Source organism: Scyliorhinus torazame, chromosome 18 (assembly GCF_047496885.1).
Source record: "Scyliorhinus torazame isolate Kashiwa2021f chromosome 18, sScyTor2.1, whole genome shotgun sequence".
Lineage (NCBI taxonomy): Eukaryota > Metazoa > Chordata > Chondrichthyes > Carcharhiniformes > Scyliorhinidae > Scyliorhinus > Scyliorhinus torazame.
This window is the reverse complement of record NC_092724.1, coordinates 35,321,477-35,338,639: the sequence shown is the minus strand read 5'-3', so window position 1 is coordinate 35,338,639 and position 17,163 is coordinate 35,321,477. Positions and strand designations below refer to the sequence as shown.

General features: G+C 39.0%; 1 protein-coding gene across 1 annotated transcript; it reads right to left on the bottom strand.

The window, feature by feature from the left end:
• Positions 1-7,169: 7,169 nt before the first annotated feature.
• On the bottom strand, positions 7,170-16,885 carry LOC140395774 (uncharacterized). Its single transcript, XM_072483932.1, has 13 exons — positions 16,801-16,885; positions 15,859-16,125; positions 15,318-15,482; positions 14,395-14,559; positions 13,453-13,719; positions 12,912-13,076; positions 11,989-12,153; positions 11,149-11,313; positions 10,506-10,670; positions 9,583-9,747; positions 8,743-8,907; positions 8,100-8,264; positions 7,170-7,339 (listed from the first exon to the last, which is right to left on the bottom strand). The coding sequence occupies exons 1-13, from the start codon at positions 16,883-16,885 to the stop codon at positions 7,170-7,172; spliced, it is 2,274 nt and encodes a 757-aa protein (XP_072340033.1).
• Positions 16,886-17,163: the final 278 nt, after the last annotated feature.

The following is a 17,163-nucleotide window of genomic DNA, read 5'->3' as shown; positions in this document are numbered from 1 at the left end:
GTAGTTAATGCTTCAGTGGAGCTCACTGTTGGTGTTAGCGCCGTCGTAATAGTTGAGATAGAAGTTGATGCTGTGCTTTGTGCTGCTGTGGATGTCTCAGTAGTTACAGCTGAAGATTCCTCTACTGGTGTGAATATAGGTGATAGACTTAGAAGTTGTATAAAAAGCAAGGAAAGACACAGAAAATATTTAGCCCAAGAAACATTTTCCTTGAGCTCGCATGTCCTCGATATTATGAATGTAACCTAGGCATTTTTAAGCAAAATGAATGAGCAAATTTCATCTGCATATTCTTCTTCTTGGGACAATTGTGGTCAGCCACATGCTATACTCCTTTGATGATATTCAGTGAAGTGCTTCTGCACATGAAGTTGGCAGAATGAATGGAAATGGCAGAACTGATCAGGTAGCACTCCCATGCTCACCACTTGTAGAAGGGACAAATGTTGTGATTGATGCTTCTGGAGTTGTCAATGTTTCTGTCGGGTTCAGTGCAGTTATTCTTGCAATTGTACTTGTTCAGGGTGGAGCTGGTGTAACAGTTTGTACTGTGGTGGCTGTTTGTATGTTTGCAGTTGACTATTCTGTTTCAGAGGCTTAAATGTGTGACAGTCTTTTCGAGGTCAAAAAACATATCTGGCAGAAGATGCAAGCATTATAGCTGATAATTCACCTTCTTTACATAATGTTCAGTGCGACTAACAAATGGCCTTGATGCAAAGCAGAAATCACAAATTGGTATTTGCATATTATTCTACACTGCATATTGATAGCCAAAATCATGGCATATTATTCTGTTATATTTCATTTATGTGTTTTTATACTTGCTGTCGGTAAAACAGTTCAGAATATTAGAACTGAACAGAGAGCACTCAGACTCACCACTTGTTGAACTTATTGATGTTGTTACGGTTGTTGCTTCAGGTGTCGATGATTCAATGGAGCTTGCTTCAGACGTTGTTGCTGTTGTACTTGGTGAGGGAGGTGCTGATGTAGATGTTGGTGCTTCAGTGGAAGTCTGTGTATTTGTTGTCGATACTGATGGCTCTGTGATTTAAATAGTGTATATTGTTATTGAGGGAACTGGAAAGGATGTATCAATATATGAATGTTTTTATGCATATTAGTCTTATCATGTTTTGTGAAATGACATGGATACGCGAATATAATGAGTCCCAAAAGACATGCTTGTTAAGTGAATTGGACCTTCTGAATTCTCACTCAGTGTACCCGAACCGGTTCCGGAGTGTGGCGACGAGGCGAGTTTCACAGTAACTTCATTGCGGTATTAATGTAAGCCTACTTGTTACAGTAATATAGATTAATATTACGGCTGATAAAATAGCCTAGAATCCGGACTACAATGGGCACCAATTGTATTTTAAATGTCATTTATCCGGAGCAATTATAGGAAACAACATACTGCTGAAATCTCCTGATGGTGTTTGCAATTTACTTCCATCCTCCAACACTTTCAAATGATTAATATTTGAATTGCTGCATAAGTGTGATTTTGTGTGCTCACCACTTGTTGATGAGAGTGACGTAGTGTATGTCGACTCTGCAGTTGTTGATCCTTCAGTAGAGCCCACTGTTGATGTTGAAGCTGTTTCACTTGTTGTGGGAGTAGATGATGGGGAGGTCAGTGCTGCTGTGGTTATCTGTGTGCTTGTAGTGGATGATTCTGCCGCTATTATTTAAAGAGGTAATGGTTTTAGTCAGTTAAATAGGAAGCATGAATAATATATTATAATTTTTCCACACCGCATGTCCTTTATGAATTGTTCATACTCATGTCTAATGGGCTTCACTAAGTAATTTAATGTGGCTTTGTAATTGACTGACGTAGAGCTGCAAGAATTTATTTTATTATTTGTTCCTGGACGTGGGCATCGCAGGCTTTGCCAGCATTCATTGCCCATCCCATGAAGGGACATTTAAGAGTTAACCACATTGCTTTGTGTCTGGAGTCACATGTAGGTCAGAGCAGGTGAGGACAGTATATTTCACTCCCTGACGGATATTATTGAACCAGATGGGTTTTTCGGACAATCATTTTGTGGTCATCCTTTGACTTTGAATTCCAGACTTTTAAAAATGTAATTCAAATTTCCACACCTGCACTGGTGGGTTTGGACCAGTGTCACCAGAGAATTACTTGGGGTTTCTGGATTATTAGCCCTGTGTAAACATCACTATGCTATTTGCTCCATGGCAGAGATGAGAACTAGATTTTTCCATGTATAATTACAGCCAAGAACATAATAATATATTATTTTTATCCTGCCTTTATGTGTTTTTAACTATAAGTAGATTTTCAGGACTGAGAATGGGATGAGTGCAAAGAGTGTTTTCGGTTACTCACCATTTGTTGATGGGGGTGGTGTAGTGCCTGTTGTTGCTTCAGTAGTTAATGCTTCAGTGGAGCTCACTGTTGGTGTTAGCGCCGTTGTAATAGTTGAGATAGAAGTTGATGCTGTGCTTTGTGCTGCTGTGGATGTCTCAGTAGTTACAGCTGAAGATTCCTCTAATAGTGTGAATATAGGTGATAGACTTAGAAGTTATATAAAAAGCAAGGAAAGACACAGAAAATATTTAGCCCAAGAAACATTTTCCTTGAGCTCGCATGTCCTCGATATTATGAATGTAACCTAGGCATTTTTAAGCAAAATGAATGAGCAAATTTCATCTGCATATTCTTCTTCTTGGGACAATTGTGGTCAGCCACATGCTATACTCCTTTGATGATATTCAGTGAAGTGCTTCTGCACATGAAGTTGGCAGAATGAATGGAAATGGCAGAACTGATCAGGTAGCACTCCCATGCTCACCACTTGTAGAAGGGACAAATGTTGTGATTGATGCTTCTGGAGTTGCCAATGTTTCTGTCGGGTTCAGTGCAGTTATTCTTGCAATTGTACTTGTTCAGGGTGGAGCTGGTGTAACAGTTTGTACTGTGGTGGCTGTTTGTATGTTTGCAGTTGACTATTCTGTTTCAGAGGCTTAAATGTGTGACAGTCTTTTCGAGGTCAAAAAACATATCTGGCAGAAGATGCAAGCATTATAGCTGATAATTCACCTTCTTTACATAATGTTCAGTGCGACTAACAAATGGCCTTGATGCAAAGCAGAAATCACAAATTGGTATTTGCATATTATTCTACACTGCATATTGATAGCCAAAATCATGGCATATTATTCTGTTATATTTCATTTATGTGTTTTTATACTTGCTGTCGGTAAAACAGTTCAGAATATTAGAACTGAACAGAGAGCACTCAGACTCACCACTTGTTGAACTTATTGATGTTGTTACGGTTGTTGCTTCAGGTGTCGATGATTCAATGGAGCTTGCTTCAGACGTTGTTGCTGTTGTACTTGGTGAGGGAGGTGCTGATGTAGATGTTGGTGCTTCAGTGGAAGTCTGTGTATTTGTTGTCGATACTGATGGCTCTGTGATTTAAATAGTGTATATTGTTATTGAGGGAACTGGAAAGGATGTATCAATATATGAATGTTTTTATGCATATTAGTCTTATCATGTTTTGTGAAATGACATGGATACGCGAATATAATGAGTCCCAAAAGACATGCTTGTTAAGTGAATTGGACCTTCTGAATTCTCACTCAGTGTACCCGAACCGGTTCCGGAGTGTGGCGACGAGGCGAGTTTCACAGTAACTTCATTGCGGTATTAATGTAAGCCTACTTGTTACAGTAATATAGATTAATATTACGGCTGATAAAATAGCCTAGAATCCGGACTACAATGGGCACCAATTGTATTTTAAATGTCATTTATCCGGAGCAATTATAGGAAACAACATACTGCTGAAATCTCCTGATGGTGTTTGCAATTTACTTCCATCCTCCAACACTTTCAAATGATTAATATTTGAATTGCTGCATAAGTGTGATTTTGTGTGCTCACCACTTGTTGATGAGAGTGACGTAGTGTATGTCGACTCTGCAGTTGTTGATCCTTCAGTAGAGCCCACTGTTGATGTTGAAGCTGTTTCACTTGTTGCGGGAGTAGATGATGGGGAGGTCAGTGCTGCTGTGGTTATCTGTGTGCTTGTAGTGGATGATTCTGCCGCTATTATTTAAAGAGGTAATGGTTTTAGTCAGTTAAATAGGAAGCATGAATAATATATTATAATTTTTCCACACCGCATGTCCTTTATGAATTGTTCATACTCATGTCTAATGGGCTTCACTAAGTAATTTAATGTGGCTTTGTAATTGACTGACGTAGAGCTGCAAGAATTTATTTTATTATTTGTTCCTGGACGTGGGCATCGCAGGCTTTGCCAGCATTCATTGCCCATCCCATGAAGGGACATTTAAGAGTTAACCACATTGCTTTGTGTCTGGAGTCACATGTAGGTCAGAGCAGGTGAGGACAGTATATTTCACTCCCTGACGGATATTATTGAACCAGATGGGTTTTTCGGACAATCATTTTGTGGTCATCCTTTGACTTTGAATTCCAGACTTTTAAAAATGTAATTCAAATTTCCACACCTGCAGTGGTGGGTTTGAACCAGTGTCACCAGAGAATTACTTGGGGTTTCTGGATTATTAGCCCTGTGTGAACATCACTATGCTATTTGCTCCATGGCAGAGATGAGAACTAGATTTTTCCATGTATAATTACAGCCAAGAACATAATAATATATTATTTTTATCCTGCCTTTATGTGTTTTTAACTATAAGTAGATTTTCAGGACTGAGAATGGGATGAGTGCAAAGAGTGTTTTCGGTTACTCACCATTTGTTGATGGGGGTGGTGTAGTGCCTGTTGTTGCTTCAGTAGTTAATGCTTCAGTGGAGCTCACTGTTGGTGTTAGCGCCGTTGTAATAGTTGAGATAGAAGTTGATGCTGTGCTTTGTGCTGCTGTGGATGTCTCAGTAGTTACAGCTGAAGATTCCTCTACTGGTGTGAATATAGGTGATAGACTTAGAAGTTGAATAAAAAGCAAGGAAAGACACAGAAAATATTTAGCCCAAGAAACATTTTCCTTGAGCTCGCATGTCCTCGATATTATGAATGTAACTTAGGCATTTTTAAGCAAAATGAATGAGCAAATTTCATCTGCATATTCTTCTTCTTGGGACAATTGTGGTCAGCCACATGCTATACTCCTTTGATGATATTCAGTGAAGTGCTTCTGCACATGAAGTTGGCAGAATGAATGGAAATGGCAGAACTGATCAGGTAGCACTCGCATGCTCACCACTTGTAGAAGGGACAAATGTTGTGATTGATGCTTCTGGTGTTGCCAATGTTTCTGTCGGGTTCAGTGCAGTTATTCTTGCAATTGTACTTGTTCAGGGTGGAGCTGGTGTAACAGTTTGTACTGTGGTGGCTGTTTGTATGTTTGCAGTTGACTATTCTGTTTCAGAGGCTTAAATGTGTGACAGTCTTTTCGAGGTCAAAAAACATATCTGGCAGAAGATGCAAGCATTATAGCTGATAATTCACCTTCTTTACATAATGTTCAGTGCGACTAACAAATGGCCTTGATGCAAAGCACAAATCACAAATTGGTATTTGCATCTTATTCTACACTGCATATTGATAGCCAAAATCATGGCATATTATTCTGTTGTATTTCATTGATGTGTTTTTATACTTGCTGTCGGTAAAACAGTTCAGAATATTAGAACTGAACAGAGAGCACTCAGACTCACCACTTGTTGAACTTCTTGATGTTGTTACGGTTGTTGCTTCAGGTGTCGATGATTCAATGGAGCTTGCTTCAGACGTTGTTCCTGTTGTACTTGGTGAGGGAGGTGCTGATATAGATGTTGGTGCTTCAGTGGAAGTCTGTGTATTTGTTGTCGATACTGATGGCTCTGTGATTTAAATAGTGTATATTGTTATTGAGGGAACTGGAAAGGATGTATCAATATATGAATGTTTTTATGCATATTAGTCTTATCATGTTTTGCGAAATGACATGGATACGCGAATATAATGAGTCCCAAAAGACATGCTTGTAAAGTGAATTGGACCTTCTGAATTCTCCCTCAGTGTACCCGAACCGGTTCCGGAGTGTGGCGACGAGGCGAGTTTCACAGTAACTTCATTGCGGTATTAATGTAAGCCTACTTGTTACAGTAATATAGATTATGATTACAGCTGATAAGATAGCCTAGAATTTGGACCACAATGGGCAACAATTGTATTTTAAATATCATTTATCCGGAGCAATTATAGGAAACAACATACTGCTGAAATCTCCTGATGGTGTTTGCTATTTATTTCCATCTTCCAACACTTTCAAATGATTAATATTTGAATTGCTGCATAAGTGTGATTTTGTGTGCTCACCACTTGTTGATGAGAGTGACGTAGTGTATGTCGACTCTGCAGTTGTTGATCCTTCAGTAGAGCCCACTGTTGATGTTGAAGCTGTTTCACTTGTTGCGGGAGTAGCTGATGGGGAGGTCAGTGCTGCTGTGGTTATCTGTGCGCTTGTAGTGGATGATTCTGCCGCTATTATTTAAAGAGGTAATGATTTTAGTCAGTTAAATAGGAAGCATGAATAATATATTATAATTTTTCTACACCGCATGTTCTTTATGAATTGTTCATACTCATGTCTAATGGGCTTCACTAAGTAATTTAATGTGGCTTTGTAATTGACTGACGTAGAGCTGCAAGAATTAATTTTATTATTTGTTCCTGGACGTGGGCATCGCAGGCTTTGCCAGCATTCATTGCCCATCCCATGAAGGGACATTTAAGAGTTAACCACATTGCTTTGTGTCTGGAGTCACATGTAGGTCAGACCAGGTGAGGACAGTATATTTCACTCCCTGACGGATATTATTGAACCAGATGGGTTTTTCGGACAATCATTTTGTGGTCATCTTTTGACTTTGAATTCCAGACTTTTAAAAATGTAATTCAAATTTCCACACCTGCAGTGGTGGGTTTGAACCAGTGTCACCAGAGAATTACTTGGGGTTTCTGGATTATTAGCCCTGTGTAAACATCACTATGCTATTTGCTCCATGGCAGAGATGATAACTAGATTTTTCCATGTATAATTACAGCCAAGAACATAATAATATATTATTTTTATCCTGCCTTTATGTGTTTTTAACTATGAGTAGATTTTCAGGACTGAGAATGGGATGAGTGCAAAGAGTGATTTCGGTTACTCACCATTTGTTGATGGGGGTGGTGTAGTGCCTGTTGTTGCTTCAGTAGGTAATGCTTCAGTGGAGCTCACTGTTGGTGTTAGCGCCGTTGTAATAGTTGAGATAGAAGTTGATGCTGTGCTTTGTGCTGCTGTGGATGTCTCAGTAGTTACAGCTGAAGATTCCTCTAATAGTGTGAATATAGGTGATAGACTTAGAAGTTATATAAAAAGCAAGGAAAGACACAGATAATATTTAGCCAAAAAACATTTTCCTTGAGCTCGCATGTCCTCGATATTATGAATGTAACCTAGGCATTTTTAAGCAAAATGAATGAGCAAATTTCATCTGCATATTCTTCTTCTTGGGACAATTGTGGTCAGCCACATGCTATACTCCTTTGATGATATTCAGTGAAGTGCTTCTGCACATGAAGTTGGCAGAATGAATGGAAATGGCAGAACTGATCAGGTAGCACTCGCATGCTCACCACTTGTAGAAGGGACAAATGTTGTGATTGATGCTTCTGGAGTTGTCAATGTTTCTGTCGGGTTCAGCGCAGTTATTCTTGCAATTGTACTTGTTCAGGGTGGAGCTGGTGTAACAGTTTGTACTGTGGTGGCTGTTTGTATGTTTGCAGTTGACTATTCTGTTTCAGAGGCTTAAATGTGTGACAGTCTTTTCGAGGTCAAAAAACATATCTGGCAGAAGATGCAAGCATTATAGATGATAATTCACCTTCTTTACATAATGTTCAGTGCGACTAACAAATGGCCTTGATGCAAAGCAGAAATCACAAATTGGTATTTGCATCTTATTCTACACTGCATATTGATAGCCAAAATCATGGCATATTATTCTGTTATATTTCATTTATGTGTTTTTATACTTGCTGTCAGTAAAACAGTTCAGAATATTAGAACTGAACAGAGAGCACTCAGACTCACCACTTGTTGAACTTATTGATGTTGTTACGGTTGTTGCTTCAGGTGTCGATGATTCAATGGAGCTTGCTTCAGACGTTGTTGCTGTTGTACTTGGTGAGGGAGGTGCTGATGTAGATGTTGGTGCTTCAGTGGAAGTCTGTGTATTTGTCGTCGATACTGATGGCTCTGTGATTTAAATAGTGTATATTGTTATTGAGGGAACTGGAAAGGATGTATCAATATATGAATGTTTTTATGCATATTAGTCTTATCATGTTTTGTGAAATGACATGGATACGCGAATATAATGAGTCCCAAAAGACATGCTTGTTAAGTGAATTGGACCTTCTGAATTCTCACTCAGTGTACCCGAACCGGTTCCGGAGTGTGGCGACGAGGCGAGTTTCACAGTAACTTCATTGCGGTATTAATGTAAGCCTACTTGTTACAGTAATATAGATTATGATTACGGCTGATAAAATAGCCTAGAATCCGGACTACAATGGGCACCAATTGTATTTTAAATGTCATTTATCCGGAGCAATTATAGGAAACAACATACTGCTGAAATCTTCTGATGTTTTTTGCCATGTACTTCCATCTTCCAGCAGTTTCAAATGATTAATATTTGAATTGCTGCAGAAGTGTGATTTTGTGTGCTCACCACTTGTTGATGAGAGTGACGTAGTGTATGTCGACTCTGCAGTTGTTGATCCTTCAGTAGAGCCCACTGTTGATGTTGAAGCTGTTTCACTTGTTGCGGGAGTAGATGATGGGGAGGTCAGTGCTGCTGTGGTTATCTGTGTGCTTGTAGTGGATGATTCTGCCGCTATTATTTAAAGAGGTAATGGTTTTAGTCAGTTAAATAGGAAGCATGAATAATATATTATAATTTTTCCACACCGCATGTCCTTTATGAATTGTTCATACTCATGTCTAATGGGCTTCACTAAGTAATTTAATGTGGCTTTGTAATTGACTGACGTAGAGCTGCAAGAATTAATTTTATTATTTGTTCCTGGACGTGGGCATCGCAGGCTTTGCCAGCATTCATTGCCCATCCCATGAAGGGACATTTAAGAGTTAACCACATTGCTTTGTGTCTGGAGTCACATGTAGGTCAGACCAGGTGAGGGCAGTATATTTCACTCCCTGATGGATATTATTGAACCAGATGGGTTTTTCGGACAATCATTTTGTGGTCATCCTTTGACTTTGAATTCCAGACTTTTAAAAATGTAATTCAAATTTCCACACCTGCACTGGTGGGTTTGAACCAGTGTCACCAGAGAATTACTTGGGGTTTCTGGATTATTAGCCCTGTGTAAACATCACTATGCTATTTGCTCCATGGCAGAGATGAGAACTAGATTTTTCCATGTATAATTACAGCCAAGAACATAATAATATATTATTTTTATCCTGCCTTTATGTGTTTTTAACTATGAGTAGATTTTCAGGACTGAGAATGGGATGAGTGCAAAGAGTGTTTTCGGTTACTCACCATTTGTTGATGGGGGTGGTGTAGTGCCTGTTGTTGCTTCAGTAGTTAATGCTTCAGTGGAGCTCACTGTTGTTGTTAGCGCCGTCGTAATAGTTGAGATAGAAGTTGATGCTGTGCTTTGTGCTGCTGTGGATGTCTCAGTAGTTACAGCTGAAGATTCCTCTACTGGTGTGAATATAGGTGATAGACTTAGAAGTTGTATAAAAAGCAAGGAAAGACACAGAAAATATTTAGCCCAAGAAACATTTTCCTTGAGCTCGCATGTCCTCGATATTATGAATGTAACCTAGGCATTTTTAAGCAAAATGAATGAGCAAATTTCATCTGCATATTCTTCTTCTTGGGACAATTGTGGTCAGCCACATGCTATACTCCTTTGATGATATTCAGTGAAGTGCTTCTGCACATGAAGTTGGCAGAATGAATGGAAATGGCAGAACTGATCAGGTAGCACTCCCATGCTCACCACTTGTTAAAGGGACAAATGTTGTGATTGATGCTTCTGGAGTTGCCAATGTTTCTGTCGGGTTCAGTGCAGTTATTCTTGCAATTGTACTTGTTCAGGGTGGAGCTGGTGTAACAGTTTGTACTGTGGTGGCTGTTTGTATGTTTGCAGTTGACTATTCTGTTTCAGAGGCTTAAATGTGTGACAGTCTTTTCGAGGTCAAAAAACATATCTGGCAGAAGATGCAAGCATTATAGCTGATAATTCACCTTCTTTACATAATGTTCAGTGCGACTAACAAATGGCCTTGATGCAAAGCAGAAATCACAAATTGGTATTTGCATATTATTCTACACTGCATATTGATAGCCAAAATCATGGCATATTATTCTGTTATATTTCATTTATGTGTTTTTATACTTGCTGTCGGTAAAACAGTTCAGAATATTAGAACTGAACAGAGAGCACTCAGACTCACCACTTGTTGAACTTATTGATGTTGTTACGGTTGTTGCTTCAGGTGTCGATGATTCAATGGAGCTTGCTTCAGACGTTGTTGCTGTTGTACTTGGTGAGGGAGGTGCTGATGTAGATGTTGGTGCTTCAGTGGAAGTCTGTGTATTTGTTGTCGATACTGATGGCTCTGTGATTTAAATAGTGTATATTGTTATTGAGGGAACTGGAAAGGATGTATCAATATATGAATGTTTTTATGCATATTAGTCTTATCATGTTTTGTGAAATGACATGGATACGCGAATATAATGAGTCCCAAAAGACATGCTTGTTAAGTGAATTGGACCTTCTGAATTCTCACTCAGTGTACCCGAACCGGTTCCGGAGTGTGGCGACGAGGCGAGTTTCACAGTAACTTCATTGCGGTATTAATGTAAGCCTACTTGTTACAGTAATATAGATTAATATTACGGCTGATAAAATAGCCTAGAATCCGGACTACAATGGGCACCAATTGTATTTTAAATGTCATTTATCCGGAGCAATTATAGGAAACAACATACTGCTGAAATCTCCTGATGGTGTTTGCAATTTACTTCCATCCTCCAACACTTTCAAATGATTAATATTTGAATTGCTGCATAAGTGTGATTTTGTGTGCTCACCACTTGTTGATGAGAGTGACGTAGTGTATGTCGACTCTGCAGTTGTTGATCCTTCAGTAGAGCCCACTGTTGATGTTGAAGCTGTTTCACTTGTTGCGGGAGTAGATGATGGGGAGGTCAGTGCTGCTGTGGTTATCTGTGTGCTTGTAGTGGATGATTCTGCCGCTATTATTTAAAGAGGTAATGGTTTTAGTCAGTTAAATAGGAAGCATGAATAATATATTATAATTTTTCCACACCGCATGTCCTTTATGAATTGTTCATACTCATGTCTAATGGGCTTCACTAAGTAATTTAATGTGGCTTTGTAATTGACTGACGTAGAGCTGCAAGAGTTAATTTTATTATTTGTTCCTGGACGTGGGCATCGCAGGCTTTGCCAGCATTCATTGCCCATCCCATGAAGGGACATTTAAGAGTTAACCACATTGCTTTGTGTCTGGAGTCACATGTAGGTCAGACCAGGTGAGGACAGTATATTTCACTCCTATACGGATATTATTGAACCAGATGGGTTTTTCGGACAATCATTTTGTGGTCATCCTTTGACTTTGAATTCCAGACTTTTAAAAATGTAATTCAAATTTCCACACCTGCAGTGGTGGGTTTGAACCAGTGTCACCAGAGAATTACTTGGGGTTTCTGGATTATTAGCCCTGTGTGAACATCACTATGCTATTTGCTCCATGGCAGAGATGAGAACTAGATTTTTCCATGTATAATTACAGCCAAGAACATAATAATATATTATTTTTATCCTGCCTTTATGTGTTTTTAACTATAAGTAGATTTTCAGGACTGAGAATGGGATGAGTGCAAAGAGTGTTTTCGGTTACTCACCATTTGTTGATGGGGGTGGTGTAGTGCCTGTTGTTGCTTCAGTAGTTAATGCTTCAGTGGAGCTCACTGTTGGTGTTAGCGCCGTTGTAATAGTTGAGATAGAAGTTGATGCTGTGCTTTGTGCTGCTGTGGATGTCTCAGTAGTTACAGCTGAAGATTCCTCTACTGGTGTGAATATAGGTGATAGACTTAGAAGTTGAATAAAAAGCAAGGAAAGACACAGAAAATATTAAGCCCAAAAAACATTTTCCTTGAGCTCGCATGTCCTCGATATTATGAATGTAACTTAGGCATTTTTAAGCAAAATGAATGAGCAAATTTCATCTGCATATTCTTCTTCTTGGGACAATTGTGGTCAGCCACATGCTATACTCCTTTGATGATATTCAGTGAAGTGCTTCTGCACATGAAGTTGGCAGAATGAATGGAAATGGCAGAACTGATCAGGTAGCACTCGCATGCTCACCACTTGTAGAAGGGACAAATGTTGTGATTGATGCTTCTGGTGTTGCCAATGTTTCTGTCGGGTTCAGTGCAGTTATTCTTGCAATTGTACTTGTTCAGGGTGGAGCTGGTGTAACAGTTTGTACTGTGGTGGCTGTTTGTATGTTTGCAGTTGACTATTCTGTTTCAGAGGCTTAAATGTGTGACAGTCTTTTCGAGGTCAAAAAACATATCTGGCAGAAGATGCAAGCATTATAGCTGATAATTCACCTTCTTTACATAATGTTCAGTGCGACTAACAAATGGCCTTGATGCAAAGCAGAAATCACAAATTGGTATTTGCATCTTATTCTACACTGCATATTGATAGCCAAAATCATGGCATATTATTCTGTTGAATTTCATTGATGCGTTTTTATACTTGCTGTCGGTAAAACAGTTCAGAATATTAGAACTGAACAGAGAGCACTCAGACTCACCACTTGTTGAACTTATTGATGTTGTTACGGTTGTTGCTTCAGGTGTCGGTGATTCAATGGAGCTTGCTTCAGACGTTGTTGCTGTTGTACTTGGTGAGGGAGGTGCTGATGTAGATGTTGGTGCTTCAGTGGAAGTCTGTGTATTTGTTGTCGATACTGATGGCTCTGTGATTTAAATAGTGTATATTGTTATTGAGGGAACTGGAAAGGATGTATCAATATATGAATGTTTTTATGCATATTAGTCTTATCATGTTTTGTGAAATGACATGGATACGCGAATATAATGAGTCCCAAAAGACATGCTTGTTAAGTGAATTGGACCTTCTGAATTCTCACTCAGTGTACCCGAACCGGTTCCGGAGTGTGGCGACGAGGCGAGTTTCACAGTAACTTCATTGCGGTATTAATGTAAGCCTACTTGTTACAGTAATATAGATTAATATTACGGCTGATAAAATAGCCTAGAATCCGGACTACAATGGGCACCAATTGTATTTTAAATGTCATTTATCCGGAGCAATTATAGGAAACAACATACTGCTGAAATCTCCTGATGGTGTTTGCAATTTACTTCCATCTTCCAACACTTTCAAATGATTAATATTTGAATTGCTGCATAAGTGTGATTTTGTGTGCTCACCACTTGTTGATGAGGGAGACGTAGTGTATGTCGACTCTGCAGTTGTTGATCCTTCAGTAGAGCCCACTGTTGATGTTGAAGCTGTTTCACTTGTTGCGGGAGTAGATGATGGGGAGGTCAGTGCTGCTGTGGTTATCTGTGTGCTTGTAGTGGATGATTCTGCCGCTATTATTTAAAGAGGTAATGGTTTTAGTCAGTTAAATAGGAAGCATGAATAATATATTATAATTTTTCCACACCGCATGTCCTTTATGAATTGTTCATACTCATGTCTAATGGGCTTCACTAAGTAATTTAATGTGGCTTTGTAATTGACTGACGTAGAGCTGCAAGAATTTATTTTATTATTTGTTCCTGGACGTGGGCATTGCAGGCTTTGCCAGCATTCATTGCCCATCCCATGAAGGGACATTTAAGAGTTAACCACATTGCTTTGTGTCTGGAGTCACATGTAGGTCAGACCAGGTGAGGACAGTATATTTCACTCCCTGACAGATATTATTGAACCAGATGGGATTGTCGGACAATCATTTTGTGGTCATCTTTTGACTTTGAATTCCAGACTTTTAAAAATGTAATTCAAATTTCCACACCTGCAGTGGTGGGTTTGAACCAGTGTCACCAGAGAATTACTTGGGGTTTTTGGATTATTAGCCCTGTGTAAACATCACTATGCTATTTGCTCCATGGCAGAGATGAGAACTAGATTTTTCCATGTATAATTACAGCCAAGAACATAATAATATATTATTTTTATCCTGCCTTTATGTGTTTTTAACTATGAGTAGATTTTCAGGACTGAGAATGGGATGAGTGCAAAGAGTGTTTTTGGTTACTCACCATTTGTTGATGGGGGTGGTGTAGTGCCTGTTGTTGCTTCTGTAGTTAATGCTTCAGTGGAGCTCACTGTTGGTGTTAGCGCCATTGTAATAGTTGAGATAGAAGTTGATGCTGTGCTTTGTGCTGCTGTGGATGTCTCAGTAGTTACAGCTGAAGATTCCTCTACTGGTGTGAATATAGGTGATAGACTTAGAAGTTGTATAAAAATCAAGGAAACACACAGAAAATATTTAGCCCAAAAAACATTTTCCTTGAGCTCGCATGTCCTCGATATTATGAATGTAACCTAGGCATTTTTAAGCAAAATGAATGAGCAAATTTCATCTGCATATTCTTCTTCTTGGGACAATTGTGGTCAGCCACATGCTATACTCCTTTGATGATATTCAGTGAAGTGCTTCTGCACATGAAGTTGGCAGAATGAATGGAAATGGCAGAACTGATCAGGTAGCACTCGCATGCTCACCACTTGTAGAAGGGACAAATGTTGTGATTGATGCTTCTGGAGTTGTCAATGTTTCTGTCGGGTTCAGTGCAGTTATTCTTGCAATTGTACTTGTTCAGGGTGGAGCTGATGTAACAGTTTGTACTGTGGTGGATGTCTGTATGTTTGCAGTTGACTATTCTGTTTCAGAGGTTTAAATGTGTGACAGTCTTTTCGAGGTCAAAAAACATATCTGGCAGAGGATGCAAGCATTATAGCTGATAATTCACCTTCTTTACATAATGTTCAGTGCGACTAACAAATGGCCTTGATGCAAAGCAGAAATCACAAATTGGTATTTGCATCTTATTCTACACTGCATATTGATAGCCAAAATCATGGCATATTATTCTGTTAAATTTCATTGATGTGTTTTTATACTTGCTGTCGGTAAAACAGTTCAGAATATTAGAACTGAACAGAGAGCACTCAGACTCACCACTTGTTGAACTTATTGATGTTGTTACGGTTGTTGCTTCAGGTGTCGGTGATTCAATGGAGCTTGCTTCAGACGTTGTTGCTGTTGTACTTGGTGAGGGAGGTGCTGATGTAGATGTTGGTGCTTCAGTGGAAGTCTGTGTATTTGTTGTCGATACTGATGGCTCTGTGATTTAAATAGTGTATATTGTTATTGAGGGAACTGGAAAGGATGTATCAATATATGAATGTTTTTATGCATATTAGTCTTATCATGTTTTGTGAAATGACATGGATACGCGAATATAATGAGTCCCAAAAGACATGCTTGTTAAGTGAATTGGACCTTCTGAATTCTCACTCAGTGTACCCGAACCGGTTCCGGAGTGTGGCGACGAGGCGAGTTTCACAGTAACTTCATTGCGGTATTAATGTAAGCCTACTTGTTACAGTAATATAGATTAATATTACGGCTGATAAAATAGCCTAGAATCCGGACTACAATGGGCACCAATTGTATTTTAAATGTCATTTATCCGGAGCAATTATAGGAAACAACATACTGCTGAAATCTCCTGATGGTGTTTGCAATTTACTTCCATCTTCCAACACTTTCAAATGATTAATATTTGAATTGCTGCATAAGTGTGATTTTGTGTGCTCACCACTTGTTGATGAGGGAGACGTAGTGTATGTCGACTCTGCAGTTGTTGATCCTTCAGTAGAGCCCACTGTTGATGTTGAAGCTGTTTCACTTGTTGCGGGAGTAGATGATGGGGAGGTCAGTGCTGCTGTGGTTATCTGTGTGCTTGTAGTGGATGATTCTGCCGCTATTATTTAAAGAGGTAATGGTTTTAGTCAGTTAAATAGGAAGCATGAATAATATATTATAATTTTTCCACACCGCATGTCCTTTATGAATTGTTCATACTCATGTCTAATGGGCTTCACTAAGTAATTTAATGTGGCTTTGTAATTGACTGACGTAGAGCTGCAAGAATTTATTTTATTATTTGTTCCTGGACGTGGGCATTGCAGGCTTTGCCAGCATTCATTGCCCATCCCATGAAGGGACATTTAAGAGTTAACCACATTGCTTTGTGTCTGGAGTCACATGTAGGTCAGACCAGGTGAGGACAGTATATTTCACTCCCTGACAGATATTATTGAACCAGATGGGATTGTCGGACAATCATTTTGTGGTCATCTTTTGACTTTGAATTCCAGACTTTTAAAAATGTAATTCAAATTTCCACACCTGCAGTGGTGGGTTTGAACCAGTGTCACCAGAGAATTACTTGGGGTTTTTGGATTATTAGCCCTGTGTAAACATCACTATGCTATTTGCTCCATGGCAGAGATGAGAACTAGATTTTTCCATGTATAATTACAGCCAAGAACATAATAATATATTATTTTTATCCTGCCTTTATGTGTTTTTAACTATGAGTAGATTTTCAGGACTGAGAATGGGATGAGTGCAAAGAGTGTTTTTGGTTACTCACCATTTGTTGATGGGGGTGGTGTAGTGCCTGTTGTTGCTTCTGTAGTTAATGCTTCAGTGGAGCTCACTGTTGGTGTTAGCGCCATTGTAATAGTTGAGATAGAAGTTGATGCTGTGCTTTGTGCTGCTGTGGATGTCTCAGTAGTTACAGCTGAAGATTCCTCTACTGGTGTGAATATAGGTGATAGACTTAGAAGTTGTATAAAAATCAAGGAAACACACAGAAAATATTTAGCCCAAAAAACATTTTCCTTGAGCTCGCATGTCCTCGATATTATGAATGTAACCTAGGCATTTTTAAGCAAAATGAATGAGCAAATTTCATCTGCATATTCTTCTTCTTGGGACAATTGTGGTCAGCCAC